Here is a 23753-nt window from a genome sequence, read left to right as displayed (position 1 = left end):
TTTAAATTTTAGATTTTGAATACTCGGTTTTTTGAGTTTTCAAATTTTTAATTATAAATTTTAGTTTTTTGAATTTTCCATTTCTCGATTTTTTTTATTTGAATTTCTGAACTTTTCAATTCTTCGATTTTTCCAATTTTCTTTTATTTTTCAATTTTTCGATATTTGAGTTTTGGGATTTTTCAACTTAATTGTCTTCAATTTTTCTATTCTTCTTTTTTTCGATTTTTTGGATTGTATAATTTTTGGATTTTAGGTTTCTGGGTTTTTCGATTTTTCAGTTTGTCCGACATTTCTATTTTTCAATTTTTTGATTATTCAGTACATACTCTGATTCCTCAATTTTTCGATTTTTTAAATTTCCTATTTTCGATTTTACGATTTTTTGATGTTTCGATTTCTTTTATCGGTTATTCGATTTATAAAATATTTTAACTTTTCGATTCTTAGGTTTCTTGGTTTTTATGAAGTTTTCGATTTCTTAATTTTTCAGCAATTCAATTTTTGCGATTGATTAAATTTTGGATTTTTGATTTCTCGGTTTTTCGATTTTTGAATTCTTCCGATATTTCTATTTTTCAATTTTTCGATTTTTCGATTTTTTAACTGTTTGATTTTCCAGTACTTTTCAATTTCTGGATTTTTCAATTTTAAGAGATTGTTTCGATCTCCAGACCTTTCGATTTTTCAACTTCTTGGGGTTAGATTTTTCGGTTTTTCAATTTTTCGATTTGCAGGTTTTCAATTCTTCATTTTTCCGATTTTTCAATTTTTACGATTGTTTAAATTTTGGATTTTCGATTTCTCGGTTTTTCGATTTTTCTTTTATTTTTCAATTTTTTTAATATACCGGTTTTGAGATTTTTCAATGTTATGTAAATGTCTTCAATTTTTCCATTTTTCTTCTTTTCGATTTTTGAGATTTTTTTAACTTTTGGATTTTCGATTTCTCGATTTTTATAAAGTTTTCGATTTCTGTATTTTTCAGCATTTCAATTTTGAGAACTTTTCAATTTTTCTAGATTTTAATTTATCAACTTTCGAAATTTTAGTTTTTCCGATTTTTCAGTTCTTCGAGATTTTCAATTTATCGAATTTTTGAAATTTTAGATTTTCAGTACTTTGCTCAATTTTTGGATTTTTTAAATTCCCATTTTTTTTATTTTTCTTTTGTGTTTCAATTCTCCGATATTTCGGTTTGGGGATTTTCAATATATGTAAATGTCTTCAATTTTTCTATTTTTCCACATTTTCTATTGTTACACTTTTGGTTTTTGGATCTGTGGATTTTTCGATTTTTCAGTTCTTCGATATTTCAAATTTTCAATTTTTCGACTTTATATTTTTTTTTTCAGTACTTTGCTCAATTTTTCGATTTTTAAATTCTCTATTTTTCAATGTTTCGATTTTTCCTTCATTTTTCAGTTTTTCGATATTTTGGTTTTGGGATTTTTTAACATAAATATTTTTCAATTTTTCGATTTTTTAAAATTTTTGATTTTTCAGTGCTTTGCTCAATTTTTCGATTATTTAAATTTCTTATTTTTAGATTTTACGATTTTTTGATGTTTTCGATTTTTCTTTTATTTTTCAATTTTTTTAATATACCGGTTTTGAGATTTTTCAACATTATGTAAATGTCTTCAATTTTTCCATTTTTCTTCTTTTCGATTTTTGAGATTTTTTTAACTTTTGGATTTTCGATTTCTCGATTTTTCAGTTCTTGCGATATTTATATTTTCCGATTTTTATAAAGTTTTCGATTTCTGTATTTTTCAGCATTTCAATTTTGAGAATTTTTCAATTTTTTTTATTTTCATTCATCAACTTTTGAAATTTTAGTTTTTCCGATATTTCAGTTCTTCGATTTTTCAATTTATTGAATTTTTAAATTTTAGATTTTCAGTACCTACTTTGCTCAATTTTTGGATTTTTTAAATTCTCAATTTTTCGATTTTTCTTTTATTTTTCAATTCTCCGATATTTCGGTTTCGGGATTTTCAATATATGTAAATGTCTTCAATTTTTCTATTTTTCCACTTTTGCTATTGTTTAACCTTTGGTTTTTGGACTTTATAAATTGTTGATTTTTCAGTACCTTGCTCAATTTTTCGATTTTTAAATTCTCTATTTTTCAATTTTTCGATTTTTCTTTCATTTTTCATTTTTTCGATATTTCGGTTTTGGGATTTTTAACATAAATGTCTTCAATTTTTCCATTTTTCTACTTTTCGATTTTTTGGATTGTTTAACTTTTGGATTTTCGATTTCTCGGTTTTTCGATTTTTCAGTTCTTCCGATATTTATACTTTTCAATTTTCCGATTTTTATAGTTTTCGATTTCTCCATTTTTCAGCATTTCAATTTTTAGAACTTTTCAATTTTTGGATTTTTCAATTTTTCGAAATTCTAGTTTTGCCGATTTTTCGATTTTTCAGTTCTTCGATTTTTCGATTTGTTGAATTTTTAAATTTTCGATTTTTCAGTTTTTCCATAGTTCTATTTTTCAATTTTTAGACTTTTTAAGTACTTGATTTTTCAGTACTTTGCTCAATTTTTCGATTTTTCAATTCTCAATTTTCTGATTTTTCAATTTTTGGATTTTACGATTTTTTGATGTTCCCATTTCTTTACATCTTGATTTTCGGTTTATAAAATTTTTCGACTTTTTCAAGTTTTAGATTTCTCAACTTTTCCGCGTTTCAATTTTAAGAACTTTTCAATTTCTGGATTTTTCAGTTTTTTGAGATTTTAATTTTTCAACTTTTGAAATTCTAGTTTTTTCGAATTCTCGGTTTTTCGGTCCCTCGATTTTTCAATTTATCGAATTTAAATTTTAGATTTTTCAGTTTTTTAATGTTTCGATATCTGGATCTTTGGATTCTTCGACTTCTTGGTCTTAGATTTTTCTGTTAGGTATTCAATTTTCCCATCGAGTTTTAGATTCTTATCGATGTTTCAGTTTTTGAAAATTTCTGTTTCGACTTTTCAATTTTTTTAGTTTTAAAAGTTTTTATAATTTCTCGATTTTTCAATTTTTCGGTTCTTCAATTTTTCGATTTTTCAATTTTTTAATTTATGAATGTTAGTTTTTTGAATTTTTCATTTTTAGATTTTTTTTGTTCAGATTTTTGGACAATTTTTCTTTAATTTTTCAATTTTTCGATATTTGGGTTTTGGGATTTTTCAACATACCTAAATGTCTTCAGTTTTTCAATTTTTCTACTTTTCGATTTTTTGGATTGATGAACTTTTGGATTTTCGATTTGTCAGTTTTTCGATTTTTCAGTTCTTCCGATATTTCTATTTTTTAATTTTTCGAGTTTTAAAATTTTTGATTTTCAGTACTTTGCTCAATTTTTCGATTTTATAAATTTCTTATTTTTCGATTTTACGATTTTTTGATATTTCGATCTCGGTTATTGAATTAATAAAATTTTTCGACTTTTCGATTTTTAGTTTTCTTGATTTATATAGAGTTTTCGATTTCTCAATTTTTCAGCAGTTCAATTTCGAGAACTTTTAAATTTTCAAATTTTTCAATTTTTCGAAATTATAATTTTTCAACTTTCGAAATTTTAGTTTTTCCGATTTTTCGATTTTTCAGTTCTTCGATTTTTCAATTTTTGCGATTATTTAAATTTTGGATTTTCGATTTCTCGGTTTTTTAATTTTTCATTTCTTCGATATTTTTATTTTCAATTTTTCGACTTTTAAAATTTTTGATTTTTCAGTACAGTACAGTGCTTAATTTTTTGATTTTTTAAATTCTCTATTTTTCGAGTTTTCAATTTTCCGAGTTTCCGATTTTTTGATGTTCCGATTTTTCGACATCTTGATTTTCAGTTTATAAAAATTTGCGACTTTCGATTTTTAGATTTCTTGATTTTTAAAGTTTTCAATTTATGGGTTTTTCAATTTTTTGAGATTTTAATTTTTCAACTTTCAGTTCTTCGGTTCTTCAATTTATCGAATTTTGACATTTTAGATTTTTCTGTTTTTTGATGTTTCGATTTCTCGATATTTAGATTTTTCGACTTCTTGGCTTTAGATTCTTCGGTTTTCCAATTTTTCGATTTTCAGGTTTTGGATTCTTCATTTCTCCGATTTTTCAATTTTTTACGATTGTTTGAATTTTGGATTTTCGTTTTTTTGGGTTTTTCAATTTTTCGGTTCTTCCATATTTCTATTCTTCAATTTTTTGACTTTTTAAATTTTTGATTTTTCAGTACTTCGCTCAATTTTTCGATTTTTTAAATTCTCTATTTTTCGATTTTCCGATTTTTTGATGTTCCGATTTCTTGACATCTCGATTTTCAGCTTACAAAATTTTTCAACTTTTAAATTTCTTGATTTTGCAATTTTTCGATATTTTAATTTTTCAACTTTTGAAATTTCAGCTTTTCCGCTTTCTCGATTTTTCAGTTCTTCGATTTTTCAATTTATCGAATTTAAATTTTAGATTTTGCAGTTTTTTAAAGTTTCGATATCTAAATCTTTGGATTTTTCGACTTCTTGGTTTTAGATTTTTCTGTAAGGTATTCAATTTTTCGATCTTCAGGTTTTCGATTTTTCAGCTTTTGCGTTGTTTAAATTTTTTGTTTTTTCAGGTTTTTGATTTTCGATTTTACGTTTTTCAACTTTCGATTTCTCAATTTTTCGATATTTCAATTTTGGGAACTTTTCAGTTTATGAATTTTTCAATTTTTAGATATTTTAATTTTTTGATTTTTTGATGTTTCGACTTTTTGGATTTCAATTTTTCGATTTTAAACATTTTTGATTTTTCCATTTCTGTTTTAAAATTTTTCGATTTTTCAATTTTTGGAATTTTTAAATTGTACATTTTTCAGCTTATCGCTGTTAAATTTTTCGGTTTTGCAACATTTCGATTTTAAAAATTTTTGGGTTTCCCGTTGCCTGTCTACTTTAAATATATTATGTCCGATTAATTACTCAGTCTTCTACGTTGAGGAAACAAAATCAATAAAATTTCATTTTCTTTTAAGTGCTGATGTTTGTGATCTGAACGTGCTAATAGTCGAATTCCTTCGAAATATCTAAACTGTCGAAGTTAAGCATGTACTGAGAAATTCAGAATAGAGTTGGCGAAAAATGGGCTTGTCAAGCCGCCCCCGCCATAATTCATCAGCCCTTGAGTAAACAGACCTCGACAAGGGCGGCTCAAGACCTTCCAGTTCCCCCGAAATTGCGTATTATGGAAAACACTCCGTTTGTGTACGTATTACGTCCGCTCAATTAATCTGGACGGATCTCCCCTCCAAAAATGCACCCGGAGCATAAACCTCCCGATTTACGGCCTCTTCCGGTCGTCGGCTCCGTTTCCAGCGTAAACGCGCGACAAATTTATTCCAGATTTTTTCGCTCCCTACAGCACTCGGACAACTCCGCCAATTAAACAAAAGTGATTAGTGCCCGACACCACTCCGATTATTCCATTAATCGAACGCCATCCGAAACTCTCCGCAGTTTAAACAAAGGCCGGGGGCGGCGCGCCGCCACTTCTCCGTCCCTTTGTTCGATAGCTATAGATGCGTTTTCGATAAAGTGGCGGCGATCCCTTTACGCGATTTAATTAAAGCGAAACTTTTTCGGGGACGGAGTTCGGGGTGAATAATAAGCCGGATTTATGGCGGCGTTGAGGGATGAAAAGTGGCGAGGAGGGGAAAAATCTCGCAGGAATGTGGAGGCGTTCGATTGATAAAAGCGGGATTTTTGTGGGCGCTGAAGGGTGACAGGGGACGAAAAAATTGTTATACTTAGTTGACTCTGGTTTGAGAGCGACAACTCCCCAGCGATTAAAATTTTTCGGTTGTGAAATCCGTGAGCAAACAAACTCCCTCAGCCGTCAGCCAGCCGATCGACTGTGTTTACATTTTTTGCCCTCTGGTTTACAGAGCTCGGCCTTCTGGAATGCACGTGTCAACAAATTAAGCAACCGAAGTGAAGACTCGGACCTGGATCGATCCAGGATCCAGTGGAACTCGAAACCGACGGATGCCGTTTATAAAGTTAGACTGACACATAAATTCGGACGGGGAAAGCAATTTTCTGCTCACGTAGCACGCGTCGGGGAGGGTTATTTCTTGGCACGTGAAAACAACTCGATTTTGAGAAATGTGGAAAAGTGCGAGTGGGCGAAGGAGATGAGGAGTTATGGAATGAGTGGCCGGGTGGAGTGGGTTCGGAATGGGGTTTTAAATGGTAAAGGGTGCTGTGGCTTAGGTCGTTTGCGTAATTTGAAAATAGCCCGGGGTTTAGTGTGGGGCCTTGTAATGTATATTTTTAATGAGGAGCTAATTTATTTGGACAATATTTAAAAATTGTCTAAAAATACTGCAAAGTAAGAAGTTTTCAGCATTTTCTTTTACTTTTTGTATATATACATACATATATCTACATAATTATCTTTGTAAAATATTCAGAAAATGATTTATTTCGACGGAACTTCCCTCGCCCCTGAAGTACGATCTAACAAATCCTGCTTTGAAAAATCGTAAAATTTAATTTTGCCAAGTTTTACTTTTTTGTCATATCTTCCATGGCATTCTCAATTTCTCAGTACATGCTTAACTTCGACAGTTTATATACTTCGAAAAATTCGACTATTAGCACGTTCAGATCACAAGCATCAGTACCTAGAAGAAAACGAAATTTGATTGATTTTCTTTCCTCAAATATATTTTAAGTAGACAAACAACGGGAAACCCAAAAAAAAACTGAAAAGTTCCCAACGTTGATACGTTGAAAAACTGAGAAATGTAAAATCGAGATATGGGGAGATATGAATATCGAGAAATTGAGAAATCGAAAAATTTTAAAAACTGAAAAATTGAAAAATCGAAAAAATGAAATATCGAAAACTTTAAAAACAGAAATTTGGAAAATCAAAAATGTTTAAGATCGAAAAATCGAAATCCAAAAAGTCGAAAAATCGAAAGATCAAGCGGTCGAAATATCAAAAAAGTGAAAAATTCCTAAACTGAAAAGTTCTCAAATTTGAAATATCGGAAAATTGAGAAATCGAAAGTTGAAAAATCGTAAAATCGAAAATCAAAAACCTGAAAAATAAAAAATTTAAACAACGCAAAAATTGAAAAATCATAATATCGAAACACCAAGAAAATTAAAAATCTAAAATTTAAATTCGATAAATGGAAAAATCGAGGAACTGAAAAATCGAGAAATCAGAAAAACTGTAATTTCAAAAGTTGAAAAATTAAAATCTCGAAAAACTGAAATGGAAAATTTGAAAAATCGAAAAATTTGGCCAACTACTGAAAAATCAAAAATTTAAAAAGTCGAAAAATTGAGAAATAGTAAAATAGAAAAATTTAAGATATTTATATTGAAAAATTCCAAAACCGAAATATCGAAAAATTGAAAAATAAAAGAAAAATTGAAGAATCTAAAAAGTGAAAAGTTGAGAAATCGAAACAAAAAAAACGAAAAGTGAAAAATTCTGAAATTGGGAAATTTTCAAAATTGAAATGCTGAAAAATTGAAAAATCAAAAACTTGAAAAATCAAGAAATGTCGAAAAGTCGGAACATCAAAAAATCGTAGAATCGGAAAATTGAAAACTCCAAAAATTGAGAATTTAAAAAATCGAAAAACTGAGCAACGTACTGAAAAATAAAAAATTTAAAAAGTCGAAAAATTGAAAAATCGGAAAATCGGAAAAACTAAAATTTCGAAAGTTGAAAAATTAAAATCTCGAAAAATTGAAAAATCTGGAAATTGAAAAGTTCTCAAAATTGAACTGCTGAAAAATTGAGAAATCAAAAACTTTATAAAAATCAAGAAATATAAAAATCGAAAAGTCGAAAAATTTTATAAATAGAATAACCGAGATCGAAACATCAAAACATCGCAAAATCGAAAAATAAGAAATTTAAAAAATCGAAAAATTGAGAAATAAAAGAAAAATTGAGAATCTAAAAAGTGAAAAGTCGAGAAATCAAAACATCAAAAAAAAATCGAAAAGTGAAAAATCCAGAAATTGGGAAATTCTCAAAATTGAAATGCTGAAAAATTCAAAAATCAAGAAAACTAAAAATCGAAAAGTCGAAAAATTTTATAAACCGAAAATCAAGATGTCGAAAAATCGGAACATCAAAAAATCGTAAAATCGAGAAATTGAAAACTCGAAAAATAGAGAATTTAAAAAATCGAAAAACTGAGCAAAGTACTGAAAAAAAAAATTTAAAAAGTCGAAAAATTGAAAAATCGAAGAACTGAAAAATCGAAAAATCGGAAAAACTAAAATTTCGAAAGTTGAAAAATTAAAATCTCGAAAAATTGAAAAATCCAGAAATTGAAAAGTTCTCAAAATTGAACTGCTGAAAACTTGAGAAATCAAAAACTTTATAAAAATCAAGTAAACCAAAAATCGAAAAGTCGAAAAATTTTATAAATCGAATAACCGAGATCGAAACATCAAAAAATCGCAAAATCGAAAAATAGAGCAAAGTACTGAAAAATCAAAGATTTAAAAAGTCAAAAAATTGAAAAATAGAAATATGGAAGAACTGAAAAATCGAAAAACCGAGAAATCTAATATCCAAAATTTAAACGATCAAAAAAATTGGAAAATTGGTGAAATGAAAAATCGAAAATCTGAAAATCGAAAAATTGAAAAACGGAAAAATATAAAATCAAAAAGTAAAAAAATCCAAAGATCGACTAATTGAAACATCAAAATACTGAAAAATTTCAATGTAAAAAATTCGATAAAATGAAAAATCGAAGAACTGAAAAATCGAAAAACCGAGATATCGAAAATCCAAAATTTAAACATTGGCAAAACTTGAAAAGTCGGAAAAACTAAAATTTCGTAAGTTGAAAAATTTTATAAATCGAATAACCGAGATCGAGACATCAAAAAATCGTAAATCTAAAAATAAGAAATTTAAATAATCGAAAAATTGAGCAAAGTACTAAAAAATAAAAAATTTAAAAAATCGAAAAATTGAGAAATAAAAGAAAAATTGAAGAATCTAAAAAGTGAAAAGTCGAGAAATCAAAACATCAAAAAAAATCGAAAAGTGAAAAAGTCAGAAATTGGGAAATTCTCAAAATCGAAATGTTGAAAACTTCAAAAATCAAAAACTTGAAAAATCAAGAAATCTAAAAATCGAAGTCGAAAAATTTTATAAACCGAAAATCAAGATGTCACAAAATCGGAACATCAAAAAATCGTAAAATCGGAAAATTGAAAACTCGAAAAATAGAGAATTTAAAAAATCGAAAAACTGAGTCAAGTATTGAAAAACAAAAAATTTAAAAAGTCGAAAAATTGAAAAATCGAAGAACTGAAAAATCGAAAAATCGGAAAAGCTAAAATTTCGAAAGTTGAAAAATTGAAAAATCCAGAAATTGAAAAGTTCTCAAAATTGAACTGCTGAAAACTTGAGAAATCGAAAACTTTATAAAAATCAAGAAAACTAAAAATCGCAAAATCGAAAAATAAGAAATTTAAACAAATCGAAAAATTGAGAAATCGAAAATCGAAACGTTCATCAATCCATAAAATCGAAAAGTACAAAAATAGAAAAATTGAAGACATTTAGGTATGTTGAAAAATCCCAAAACCCAAATATCGAAAAATTGAAAAATGAAAGAAAAATTGAAAAGTCCAGAAATCAAAACAAAAAAAAATCGAAAAATGGAAAATTCAAAAAACAGATTTATAAATTACAAATTTGAAAACTCAAAAAACCGAGAATTCAAAATTCAAAATTTAAAACACCGCAAAAATTAAAAAAGCAGACAATTGAGGAATCGAAAAACTGAAAAATCAATAAACTGAGTAAAGTACTGAAAAATCAAAAATTTAAAAAGTCGAAAAATAGAAATATCGGAAGAACTGAAAACTCGAAAAACCGAGAAATCGAAAATCCAAAAGTTAAACAACCCAAAAAATCGAAAAGTAGAAAAATGGAAAAACAAAGTTTAAAAAATCGAAAAATTGAGCAAAGTACTGAAAAATCAAAAACTTAAAAAGTCCAAAAATTGAAAATTTGAAATGCTGAGAAATTTAGAAATCGAGAACTTCAAAAATCAATCGAAAAATCGAAAAACAGAAATCAAAAATCCAAAAGTTAAACAATGGCAAAACTCGAAAAGTGGAAAAATAAAAAAATTGAGTATTTGAAAAATCCAAAAATTGAGCAAAGTACTGAAAAATCTAAAATTTAAAAATTCCATAAATTGAAAAGTCGAAGATCTGAAAAATCGGAAAAACTAAAATTTCACAAATTGAAAAATTAAAATCTAGAAAAATCGAAAAGTTGTAAAAACTGAAATGCCGAAAAACTGAGAAATGGAAAACTTGAAAATGTCGAAAAATTGAAAAATCGAAAAATAGAAAATTTAAACAATCGAAAAATTGGGCCAACTACTGAAAAATCAAAAATTTAAAAGTCGAAAAAATGAGAAATAATAAAATAGAAAAATTTAAAATATTTATATTGAAAAATTCCAAAACCGAAATATCGAAAGATTGAAAAATAAAAGAAAAATTGAAGAATCCAAAAAGTGAAAAGTCGAGAAATCGAAACATCAAAAAAAAAACCGAAAAGTGAAAAACCCAGAAATTGGAAAATTCTCAAAATTGAAATGCTCAAAAATTGAAAAATCAAGAAATCAAAAAATCGAAAAGTCGAAAAATTTTATAAACCGAAAATCAAGATGTCGAAAAATCGGAACATTGGAAAATTGAAAACTCGAAAAATAGAGAATTTAAAAAATCGAAAAACTCAGCAAAGTACTGAAAAATAAAAAATTTAAAAAGTCGATAAATTGAAAAACTGAAAAATCGAAAAATCGGAAAAATTAAAATTTCGAAAGTTGAAAAATTGAAAAAACTGGAAATTGAAAAGTTCTCAAAATTGAACTGCTGAAAAATTGAGAAATCGAAAACTTTATAAAAATTAAGATAACTAAAAATCGAAAAGTCGAAAAATTTTATAAATCGAATAACCGAGATCGAAAAATAAGAAATTTAAAAAATCGAAAAATTGAGCAAAGTATTGACAAATCAAAAATTTTAAAAATCGAAAAATTGAAAAATAGAAATATCGGAAGAACTGAAAAATCGAAAAACTGACAAATCGAGAATCCAAAAGTTCATCAATCTAAAAAATCGAAAAGTAGAAAAATTAAAAAATTTAAGACATTTAGGGAGGTTGAAAAATCCTAAAACCCAAATATCGAAAAATTGAAAAATTAAAGAAAAATTGTCCAGAAATCGGAACAAAAAAAATCGATAAATGAAAAATTCAAAAAAACTAACATTCATAAATTAAAAATTTAAAAACCACAAAAATTGAAAAATCGAAAAATTGAAGAACCGAAAAATTGAAAAGTCGAAACACAGAAATTTTCAAAAACTGAAACATTGATAAGTCGAAAAATCCGACTGTTGAAGAATCTAAAACCTGAAGGTCGAAAAATTGAATACCTAACAGAAAAATCTAAAACCAAGAAGTCGAAGAATCCAAAGATCCAGATATCGAAACATTAAAAAGTTGAAAAATTAAAATCTCAAAAAACTGAAAAATCCAGAAATTGAAAAGTTCTTAAAATTGAAACGCGGAAAAGCTGAGAAATCTGAAACTTAAAAAAGTCGAAAAATTTTATAAACCGAAAATCAAGATGCGAAGAAATGGGAACATCAAAAAATCGTAAAATCCAAAAATTAAAAAATCGAAAAATCGAGAATTTCAAAAATCGAAAAATTGAGCAAAGTACTGAAAAATCAAGTACCTACTTAAAAAGTCTAAAAATTGAAAAATAGAAATATGGAAAAACTAAAAAATCGAAAATTCAAAATTTAAACAATCGCAAAAATTGAAAAATGGTAGGAATGAAGAATCAAAAACCTGAAAATCGAAAAACCGAAAGATCTAAAACCAAGAAGTCGAAAAATCTCAAGATCGAGAAATCGAAACACCAAAAAACTGCAAAATCTAAAATTTAAAAATTCGACAAATCGAAAAAGCCAAGAACTGAAAAATCGAAAAATCTGCAAAACTTGAATTTCGAAAAATTGAAAAATCCAAAAATTGAAAAGTTCTCAAAATTGAAATGTTGAAAAATTGAGAAATCGAAAACTTTATAAAAATTGAAAAATTGAAAAGTATAAATATCGGAAGAACTGAAAAATCGAAAAACCGAGAAATCGAAAATCCAAAAGTAAAAAAAATCTCAAAAATCGAAAAAAAGAAAAATTGAAAAATTGAAGACATTTACATAATATTGAAAAATCCCAAAACCGGAATATTAAAAAAATTGAAAAATAAAAGAAAAATCGAAAAACCGAGAAATCGAAAATCCAAAAGTTCATCAATCCAAAAAATCGAAAAGTAGAAAAATAGAAAAATTGAAGACATGTTGAAAAATCCCAAAACCGAAATATCGAAAAATTGAAAAATAAAAGAAAAATCGAAAAATTGAAAAATGGAAAAGCAGAGAATTTAAAAAATCGAAAAATTGAGCAAAGAACTGAAAAATCAAAAACTTAAAAAGTCGAAAAATTGAAAATTTGAAATGCTGAAAAGTTGAGAAATCGAGAACTTTAAAAATCATCGAAAAATCGAAAAACAGACAAATCTAAAATTCAAAAGTTAAACAATGGCAAAACTTAAAAAGTGGAAAAATAAAAAATTGAGAATTTGAAAAACCCAAAAATTGAGCAAAGTACAGAAAAATCTAAAATTTAAAAATTCGATAAATTGAAAAGTCGAAGAACTGAAAAATCGGAAAAACTAAAATTTCACAAGTTGAAAAATTAAAATCTAGAACAATCGAAAAGTTGTCAAAACTGAAATGCCGAAAAACTGAGAAATGGAAAACTTGAAAAAGTCGAAAAATTGAAAAATCGAAAAATAGAGAATTTAAAAAGTCGAAAAATTGGGCCAACTACTGAAAAATCAAAAATTTAAAAAGTCGAAAAAATGAGAAATAATAAAATAGAAAAATTTAAGAAATTTATATTGAAAAATTCCAAAACCGAAATATCGAAAAATTGAAAAATAAAAGAAAAATTGAAGAATCTAAAAAGTGAAAAGTCGAGAAATCGAAACATCAAAAAAATCGAAAAGTGAAAAATCCAGAAATTGGGAAATTCTCAAAATTGAAATGCTGAAAAATTGAAAAATCAAAAACTGAAAAATCAAGAAACCTAAAAATCGAAAAGTCGAAAAATTTTATAAACCGAAAATCAAGATGTCGAAAAATCGGTACATCGGAAAATTGAAAACTCGAAAAATAGAGAATTAAAAAAATCGAAAAACTGAAAAATAAAAAATTTAAAAAGTCAAAAAATTGAAAAACAGAAAAAATTGAAAAACTTAAAAATCGAAAAATCGGAAAAACTAAAATTTCGAAAGTTGAAAAATTAAAATCTCGAAAAATTGAAAAATCTGGAAATTGAAAAGTTCTCAAAACTGAACCGCTGAAAAATTGAGAAATCAAAAACTTTAAAAAAATCAAGAAAACTAAAAATCGAAAAGTCGAAAAAATTTATAAGTCGAATAACCGAGATCGAAAAATAAGAAATTTAAAAAATCGAAAAATTGAGCAAAGTACTGAAAAATCAAAAATTTTAAAAATCGAAAAATTGAAAAATAGAAATATCGGAAGAACTGAAAAATCGAAAAACTGACAAATCGAAAATCCAAAAGTTCATCAATCCAAAAAATCGAAAAGTAGTAAAATTAAAAAATTGAAGTCATTTAGGTATGTTGAAAAATCCCAAAGCCCAAATATCGAAAAATTGAAAAATTAAAGAAAAATCCAAAAATCGGAACAAAACAAATGGAAAAATAAAAAATTCAAAAAAATAACATTTCATAAATTAAAAATTTGAAAACTCGAAAAACCGAGAATACAAAATCCAAAATTTAAAAACCGCAAAAATTGAAAAATCGAAAGTTCTCAAAATTGAACTGCTGAAAAATTGAGAAATCGAAAACTTTATAAAAATCAAGATAACTAAAAATCGAAAAGTCGAAAAATTTTATAAATCGAATAACCGAGATCGAAAAATAAGAAATTTAAAAAATCGAAAAATTGAGCAAAGTATTGACAAATCAAAAATTTTAAAAATCGAAAAATTGAAAAATAGAAATATCGGAAGAACTGAAAAATCGAAAAACTGACAAATCGAGAATCCAAAAGTTCATCAATCTAAAAAATCGAAAAGTAGAAAAATTAAAAAATTTAAGACATTTAGGGAGGTTGAAAAATCCTAAAACCCAAATATCGAAAAATTGAAAAATTAAAGAAAAATTGTCCAGAAATCGGAACAAAAAAAATCGATAAATGAAAAATTCAAAAAAACTAACATTCATAAATTAAAAATTTAAAAACCACAAAAATTGAAAAATCGAAAAATTGAAGAACCGAAAAATTGAAAAGTCGAAACACAGAAATTTTCAAAAACTGAAAGAGAATCCAAAGATCCAGATATCGAAACATTAAAAAAATGAAAAATCTAAAATTTAAATTCGATAAATTGAAAAATCGAGGGACCAAAAACTCGAGAATCTGAAAAAACTAGAATTTCAAAAGTTGAAAAATGAAAATCTCAAAAAACTGAAAAATCCAGAAATTGAAAAGTTCTTAAAATTGAAACGCGGAAAAGCTGAGAAACTTGAAAAAGTCGAAAAATTTTATAAACCGAAAATCAAGATGCGAAGAAATGGGAACATCAAAAAATCGTAAAATCCAAAAATTGAAAAATCGGAAAATTGAGAATTTGAAAAATCGAAAAATTGAGCAAAGTACTGAAAAATCAAGTACTTAAAAAGTCTAAAAATTGAAAAATAGAAATATGGAAAAACTGAAAAATCGAAAATTCAAAATTTAAAAATGGTAGAAATGAAGAATTAAAAACCTGAAAATCGAAAAACCGAAAGATCTAAAACCAAGAAGTCGAAAAATTTCAACATCGAGAAATCGAAACACCAAAAAACTGCAAAATCTAAAATTTAAAAATTCGACAAATCGAAAAATCGAAGAACTGAAAAATCGCAAAATCGGCAAAACTAGAATTTCGAAAAATTGAAAAATCCAAACATTGAAAAGTTCTCAAAATTGAAATGCTGAAAAATTGAGAAATCGAAACCTTTATAAAAATCGGAAAATTGAAAAGTATAAATATCGGAAGAACCAAAAGTTAAAAAAATCTCAAAAATCGAAAAAACGAAAAATGGAAAAATTGAAGACATTTGCATAATATTGAAAAATCCCAAAACCGGAATATAAAAAAATTGAAAAATAAAAGAAAAATCGAAAAACCGAGAAATCGAAAATCCAAAAATTGAAAAATCGGAAAAATGAAGAATCGAAAACCTGCAAATCGAAAAATTGAAAAACGAAAAATCTAACCCCAAGAAGTCTAAAAAACTAAAGATCGGGAAATCGAAACATCAAAAAACTGAAAAATCTAAAATTTAATAATTCGATAAATTGAAAAATCGAAGAACTGAAAAATCGAAAAATCGGAAAAACTAAAACAAAAACCGATAAGCTGAAAAATCTATAATTTAAAAACTTCAAAAACTGAAAAATAGAAATATTGGGAGATATAAATATCGAGAAACTGAGAAATCGAAGAACTGAAGAATTGAAAAATTTAGAAACAGAAAATTGAAAAATCAAAAATTTTTAAAATCGAACGACCAACAGTCAACAAATCGAAATTGAGAAACAAAAAAACTGAAAACCAAGAAATTGAAAAATAGAAATATCGAAAAATTGAAAAATCGAAACAGAAATATTCAGTTGAAAAATTGAAATAGACTAAAATCGAAGAGTTAAAAATTGAAAAATTTAAGTCAAGTCAGATTGAATAATATCATATGATCGCAAAAGAAGTCCTGTGATAGTCCATGGAATTTATTTTTAAAATAATGATGTTGGCAACACTAACACGTTTCTTCTTGAGTTTGATAAAAATTAGTAATTCTTCTGAATCTTGTACTTCCCCTACCCCATTTGATCCTTTTGAATTTTTGTTTTTGTTTCAGACAAAACTTTCGCGGAGGTACCGGATAAAATCAGGAGTGCCAACTTTAGTACTCTTGGACCGGGACGGCGGCACCATTAGCGTGTCGGCGCAAGAGCGTCTCCTGGAGGATCCCATGGGAACTTCGTTCCCGTGGCGACCACGTCCTGTCGACCAGGTCCCGCTTTTAATATATATTCACATAGAGTACTAACTTTTCCTGGTTCAGGTCCTGAAGGACGTAGTCCTCCAGCAAGGCGGCACCTACTGCAAAGAGCACCCCTCCACCAAGGAGGAAACCCGCTACGGCGACCTCCCCGACGCCGTCCGCGGCTTCTACTTCTCCGCCAACTGGTGCCCCCCCTGCCGCGCCTTCACCCCCCAGCTCGCCGAAGTCTACCACGTCATCCGCAAGCGCGAGCCCGGCTTCGAGATCGTCTTCGTCAGCAGCGACAGGTGAGCACCACAAAGACGCGATAAGCGAAACAGGGGTCGGCCGCCCCCGGCGAAGGGGCGGCGGTGCATGCAGACATTAATTACAAGTTATGGTGCGCGTCGACGGACCTGTAATGGGATTGCGGCGTTACGCGGATGACACGTATCGTGCACAATTAACGGGTGTCACCGGGGGCGGCGCAGACAAAAAGGACAAACAAAGGAACGGCGCTATATAGACATGCGGATTTTAATCCGTCGGGGATTTACGGTTATGGTGACAGGCAGCGACTCGATTTTGTGAAAGATCCATCGAGTATGTGTAGCTTGTCGGTTGACTAATATTCACACCGCGATTGGCTGCGTGACCCAAATAAAGCGAGCGATCCCGATTCCGAACCGGCGCAACCCCTAAAATAAGCATGGGAATGGCAAATTATTTCATTCGCGTTCCTCCCTCAGTTGGATATTTGCAATAACCCTCACCGAAATTTTATGTGCCGTTCTTTCCATCCCCTTTCCGTTTATTTCTTTGGAACTTTTTTTTATCAATCAAAAGGCGGCGGCAGTTCTCGTCCATTTAGCACCCTCGACACAAACATTTTAATAAATTCCGCACAACTCACCCCCAGAAACGAGCGCCATTATTTTTAGCCCCGTCCTGAATTTTCTTCGCTCTGTGTTTTTAACGTAATTCGAGTTTCGTTCGAACAAAAGAAACAGACGTTAATTTGCGTGCTAATACTAAACAACACGTCTTTTTCGGCATGAACGCGTAATAAAAATTTTAATCTCGCCGTTAATTGGCAAAACATCCCTTTTTCGAAGCTCGCGTGTCATCGCAACCCTCCGCAATAAATCGTAGGGGTATTATCCAACAATAGCGTTTTGCCAAAAGAAGTAAATTTATTTGCATAAAATTTCCAAGTGGTTTTATTGTTTGCTCGAAAGGGACGGCGAAGACCGTATTTATCTAAATTCGGGGAATAATCAGCCATTTACATGCCACCGGAACTTCCAGATACTTCCACCCGTGTCGAGGGGTAAAACGGGAGACCTACTTTTCCACATTCTTACAATTTAGAACACAGATAAGCCGCAAAAAATCCAGCTTCCCTAATCTCCAAAAACCACCCGAACTACCCCGAAGCACGAAAACAAACAACAAAAACCGTCATCTCCCCTCAGGAGCTTCTTCACTAAATTAAGCCGACTTTCCGCCGACCTTTAATTAAAGTAAACTTGGCAAAAAGCAAAGGGTTGCGTCGCCACGCCAACGCACCCTGTCTGAATCGTCACCGTTTAATATTTGGCTTGGCCGTTCCTCCACTGATGACATTGTAAATTTGAATATTTCATTAACGTTGTGACAAACTTATGCGCGGACGAGCCGCCCCTTGCCATTTAACGGGGGTTGTCGGATTAGGCTCAATTTTGTGAGATTAAGGAAAACTTTGTCTTATCTGGAGGGTTGAAATTCGGCTGATGCGTGTGCACAAGTCGAACCACCGTTTTTACGGCGTCGTTAAAATGGTTTATGGGTGGAGGAATGGCTTGACCTTATTTTTGGACGCTGGGGAGGAGCGAGTGGGGGCGCAGATGGCGAATGGACAGGGTTCGGGTTGGTCTTGCAGGGGCGACGGACGGCGCGAAGGTCGAAAGTGTCGTGTCTCTGGTAGCTGTGACGTCGATTCATTAAAATTTTGGACTATAGGGACTACAAGGTTTTCAGGAATTTCAAAAAATTAAAAAAAGCTTGAAAATTCCGCAGATTCCACAGATTCCAAATATTTAAAAATTGCAAAGATGATAGAAATCCTAAAGATCGAAAAATATTTAAAATTCTAGAGATATTGAAGTATCTAAAAATAATGAAAATCTGAAAGCTCTAAAGATTATAGAAATTCTAGGACTCTAGGGGTCAAAAGCTAAAATTCTGTTTCGAATACTTGAAAGATTCTAAAGGTTCTAGAGAAATTCCAAAAGGCCAAAGATTCTAAAACTTGTAAAATCGTGTGAACTCTTAAAATACCAAAGATTTTAAAAGTTCTAAAGACTTTAAAGAAAACAAAAATCTTAAAGACCTAAAAATCGTAAAGATCGGAAAAATGCTTTCTTTAATAATTTTTATAAATCCTAAAAGCACTGAAGGCCTTGAACACCCCAAATATTATTTTATAAATCTTGGAGACTGTAAAGATCCCAGAGATTCCAAAAATTCCAAAGATTTAGACTCTTGAGATTATAAATTTTAGAAAATCTGAAAAAAAGGTTGAATTTAAAAATTCTGGTATAACTGGAGCCTGATAATTTTAGAAATTTTGGAAAATGTGGAAATTCTGGACATTTTGTGTACTTCGGAAAATCTGAAAACTTGGGCTAATTTGAAAAATCTGAACATTCGGAAAATTTTGCAAATTACGAAAGTTCCCAAAAATTAAAAGAAAAGAAAAAAAATATTGAATCTCAAAGCAAAATATAAGCCCCGCCCACCCACCCTATCTCAAGTATTAGGGGTCTTGAATTATTATTATCTTAAACATCTCAGACATTCTAAAGATTCCAGAAATTTCAAAAATTTCAAAGATTTAAAGACTCTTTTGGGGTTTATTAATTTTAGAAAATCTGGAAACATCTAGAGAGTGTGAAAAATCTGAAAGACCTAGAAATCTTGAAAACTGAGAAAAATGTTGAGTTCTGGCAGATCAGAAGACTGATATTTTTATAATATTTAGAAAATCTGGAACTTCTGGAAATTTCAAAAATTTACTCAATTCTAGAAATTCTAAACATTTTACTGAATTTGTGAAAATATTCCAAATAGTGCGAAAGTTTAAAGTTTCTCTAAATTTCAAAGATTTCGAAAATTCTAAAGGTGCCAAAACCCTAAGGAGTCTATTAATACTAAATCGATATACGTGCCCTTGCTGAAAAATTGGGCTAATTTGGAAAATCTGGAAGATTCTGGAAATTTTGAAAATTTTGCAAATCACCCAAATTCCCAAAAATTAAAGAAAAGAAAAAATATTGAAACCCAAAGCAAAATATAAGCCCCGCCCACCCACCCTATCGCGATTCTGATGATTTTTTTTATTGGTCGTAAGCCAAAGGGCGGAGCTTAATTGTAAAGTCCTTATTTTTCTACGAGAAATTACCATATGGAATATGTTCTTAAGTAATCGTGTTATATTCTTTGTATAAACTAAATGTATTAATCAAAAAAGAAAACCAAAAGAGAAGCTCCACCCATCCGTCTGCATCTCAACCGTGATGAATTTTTCATTAGTTGTCAGATCGAGGGGCGGGGCTTAATTGAAAGATCCATATTTGTTTTCAAGAATTTACCATTTTAACTACGTTTTAAGTTTCTCGTAATGAAAAAAACGACCACGTATATTGAGAAAGAAGGCAAAATATAAGCCCCGCCCACCCACCCTATCTCGATTCTGATGATATTTTTTATTGCTCGTAAGCCAAAGGGCGGAGCTTAATTGTAAAGTCCTTATTTTTCTACGAGAAATTACCATACGAAATATGTTCTTAAGTAATCATGTTATATAAAGAAAACTAAATGTATTAATCAAAAAAGAAAACCAAAAGAGAAGCTCCACCCATCCGTCTGCATCTCAACCGTGATGAATTTTTCATTAGTTGTCAGATCGAGGGGCGGGGCTTAATTGAAAGATCCATATTTGTCTTCAAGAATTTACCATTTTAACTGTTTTAAGTTTCTTGTAATGAAAAAACGACCACGTATATTGAGAAAGAAGGCAAAATATAAGCCCCGCCCACCCACCCTATCTCGATTCTGATGATATTTTTTATTGCTCGTAAGCCAAAGGGCGGAGCTTAATTGTAAAGTCCTTATTTTTCTACGAGAAATTACCATATGAAATATGTTCTTAAGTAATCGTGTTATATAAAGAAAACTAAATGTATTAATTAAAAAACAAAACAAAAAGGGAAGCTCCACCCATCCGTCTGCATCTCAATCGTGATGAATTTTTCATTGAATTTTTCAGATCGAGGCGCGGGGCTTAACTGAAAGATCCATATTTGTCTTCAAGAATTTACCATTTTAACTATGTTTTAAGTTTCTTGTAATGAAAAAACGACCACGTATATTGAGAAAACAGGCAAAATATACGCCCCACCCACCCACCCCAACTCAATTCTGATGATTTTTTTTATTCGTCGTAAGCCGAGGGGCAAAACCTAACTGCAAAATCCATATTTCCTTTCAAAAATTCACCACTTTAAATGCGTTTTAAGTTTCTAAAAATAAAAAAATCATTACAATTGAAACAGGGTGGGTGGGCGGGGCTTCATTTTGCTTCTTGTTTTAATATGTGTACACTTCTTTTCACAACATGAAACTTCAAACATGTTTAAAGTGGAAAATTTGTGTAAAGAAATATCGATTTTGCAATTAGGCTCCGCCCCATTATTGCAAAATCAATATTTCCTTGCAAAAATGTACTATTTTAACCTTGTTCTAATTTTCTTGTTGTGAAAAGATGGCTAAGATGTTAGGAAAAAAAGGCAAATTGTAAGCCCCGCCCTATCTCAAATTTGATGATTTTTTTATTCTGGTATAACTGGAGCCTGATAATTTTAGAAATTTTGGAAAATGTGGAAATTCTGGTCATTTTGTGTACTTCGCAAAATCTGAAAACTTGGGCTAATTTGGAAAATGTGAACATTCTGGAAATTTTGAAAATTTTGCAAATTACGAAAATTCCCAAAAATTAAAAGAAAAGAAAAAAATATTGAATCTCAAAGCAAAATATAAGCACCGCCCACCCACCCTATCTCGATTCTGATGGTTTTTTTTATTGGTCGTAAGCCAAAGGGCGGAGCTTAATTGTAAAATCCTTATTTTTCTACGAGAAATTACCATGTGAAATATGTTCTTCAGTAATCGTGTTCTATAAAGAAAACTAAATGTATTAATTAAAAAAGAAAACCAAAAGAGAAGCTCCACCCATTCGTCTGCATCTCAACCGTGATGAATTTTTCATTAGTTGTTAGATTGAGGGGCGGGGCTTAATTGAAAGATCCATATTTGTCTTCAAGAATTTACCATTTTAACTATGTTTTCAGTTTCTTGTAATGAAAAAACGACCACGTATATAGAGAAAAAAGGCAAAATATAAGCCCCACCCACCCACCCCGTCTCAATTGTGATAATTTTTTTTTATTCGTCGTAAGCCGAGGGGCAAAGCCTAACTGCAAAATCCATATTTCCTTTCAAAAATTTACCACTTTAAACGCGTTTTAAGTTTCTAAAAATAAAAAAATCATTACAATTGAGATAGGGTGGGTGGGTGGGGCTAGTACTACCCAAAAATTAAAAGAAAATAAAAAAAATTGAATATCAAAATTTCAAATTTTAGATATTCTAAAAATTCCAAAGTTTCCCCAACTGTCTTTTTTTTAATGTGAAACCTTCTCGGGGGTCTCCAATATATTTTTCTAAGAAGATGAAACCTTTTTTTTTCTGTTACACTGTGACTAGTAACTTCCCACTCTACAGAAGAACAAATAATTAACCCTGCCCACCCACCCGTCTCCATTTCGGTATATAATTTTATCTGCTCTAAATGAAAGGTGGATCTTATATAGAAAAAAAATTCGCCACTAAAATAAAAAGAGGGAGGGTGGGCGGTTCTAGTACTTGTTAGGATAAGACTGATTTTGGCAAGTCACATACCTCTAAGAAAAGAGAGGGTGGGTGGGTGGGGCTAGTACTTGCAACGATAAGACTGAACAATATTAAGAGTAGTAACTGGAATGAAATGGCCCCGCCCACCCACCCGTTCTCCCATTTTGTTTGTTTTTACTCCTTTGAGGTTATGATCAAAAAATAATTTCGCAAAGTCAAATTTTATAATTTTTCAGAGAAACAGTGTTTGGTGGACTGTACTTCAGAAGCGAGGGAAGTTCTGTCGAAATAACTTTCGCCCACCTACTCATTCTTCATACCAGTGACAATTCTTAATATTGTTCAGTCTAATCGTTGCAAATTTTAGCCCCGCCCACCCACCCTCTATTTTTTTGGAGGTATGTGACGTGCCAAAATCAGTCGTATCTTAACAAATACTAGCCTCTTGTTATTTTAGCGACTAATTTTATTTCTGTAAAGATCCAACTTTCATTCAGAGCAGATAAAATTGTCACCGAAATGGAGGCGGGTGGGTGGGCGGGGTTAGTTATATGTTCTTCTGTACAGTGGGGGTGGTAAGTAACTGATAGAACGTAGGTTGTAAAAAGCGCTAATCGTGACTTTTTTGTTATATTTATTTCTTATTTCAGAAGAAAAAAATAGAGAACGGGTGGGTGGGCGGGGCTAAATTTAACTTTTTTCTAAAGAGTATTTTATGTCATTTACTAAAATCAATCTTATCTTAATAAGTACTAGCCCCTAAAAGGTATGTCGTTTGAAAAATTCATCACAAAAATACGGATTTTGCAGTTAAGCTCCACCCTCCCGGCTCACGACGAATAAAAAAAATCATCACAATTGCGATGATTTGGAAAATCTGAACATTGTGGAAATTTTGACAATTTTGCAAATTACGAAAATTCCCGAAAATAAAAAAATATTGAAAATCAAAATTTCAAAAGTCTACACAATCTTAAGATTAGAGATATTCTAAAAATTCCAAAGTTTCCAATTGTTTGAAATATTTAAAACGTTTTGAACTATCCAAAATTCCCAAAGATTCTTAAGACTCTAAGGACTCTGAAAACTCTAAAAATTCTAAATATTCTAAGGACTCAAACGTTAAAAAAGTTTTTAAAATTCTGTTCCAAAAATTTGAAAGATTTAAAGACTCTTGGAGTTTATTAATTTTAGAAAATCTGGAACCATCTAGGAAGTGTGAAAAATCTGGAAGACCTAGAAATCTGAGAAATGAGAAAAATATTAAATTCTGTCATATCAGAACACTGATATTTTTAAAACATTTAGAAAATCTGGAACTTTTGGGAATTTCAAAAATTTACTCAATCCTAGAAATTCTAAACATTTTACTGAATTTGTGAAAATATTCCAAACAGTGCGAAAGTTCAAAGTCTTCTCTAAATTTCAATGATTTCGAAGATTCTAAGGGTGCCAAAACTCCAAGGAGTCTATTAATACTAAATCGATATATGTGCCCTTGCTGAAAAAATGGACTAATTTGGAAAATCTGGAACATTCTGGAAATTTTGCAAATTACAAAAATTCCCAAAAATTAAAAGAAAATAAAAAAATATTGAATATCAAAATTTCAAAAGTT

The 23753-nt window shown here is 29.8% G+C and overlaps 2 protein-coding genes across 2 annotated transcripts in view; one reads left to right on the top strand and one right to left on the bottom strand.

Moving 5' to 3' along the window:
- Window positions 1–23753, top strand: part of LOC135140635 (nucleoredoxin-like) — a 42971-nt gene that overhangs the window by 2151 nt on the left and 17067 nt on the right. Inside the window, exons 2-3 of the mRNA XM_064071273.1 lie at window positions 16058–16213; window positions 16265–16491. Coding sequence (XP_063927343.1) covers window positions 16058–16213; window positions 16265–16491 — 383 coding nt within the window. The remainder of the gene's footprint in view (window positions 1–16057; window positions 16214–16264; window positions 16492–23753) is intronic.
- Window positions 1–23753, bottom strand: part of LOC135140633 (cholesterol transporter ABCA5-like) — a 72071-nt gene that overhangs the window by 39342 nt on the left and 8976 nt on the right. The window lies entirely within an intron of this gene.

This window comes from Zophobas morio, unplaced genomic scaffold (genome assembly GCF_036711695.1).
Source record: "Zophobas morio isolate AGI-343-1 ecotype UQ-CSIRO unplaced genomic scaffold, CSIRO_AGI_Zmor_V1 ptg000040l, whole genome shotgun sequence".
Lineage (NCBI taxonomy): Eukaryota > Metazoa > Arthropoda > Insecta > Coleoptera > Tenebrionidae > Zophobas > Zophobas morio.
Note: the sequence above shows the minus strand (reverse complement) of the source record. Positions and strands in the feature narration are given on the sequence as shown.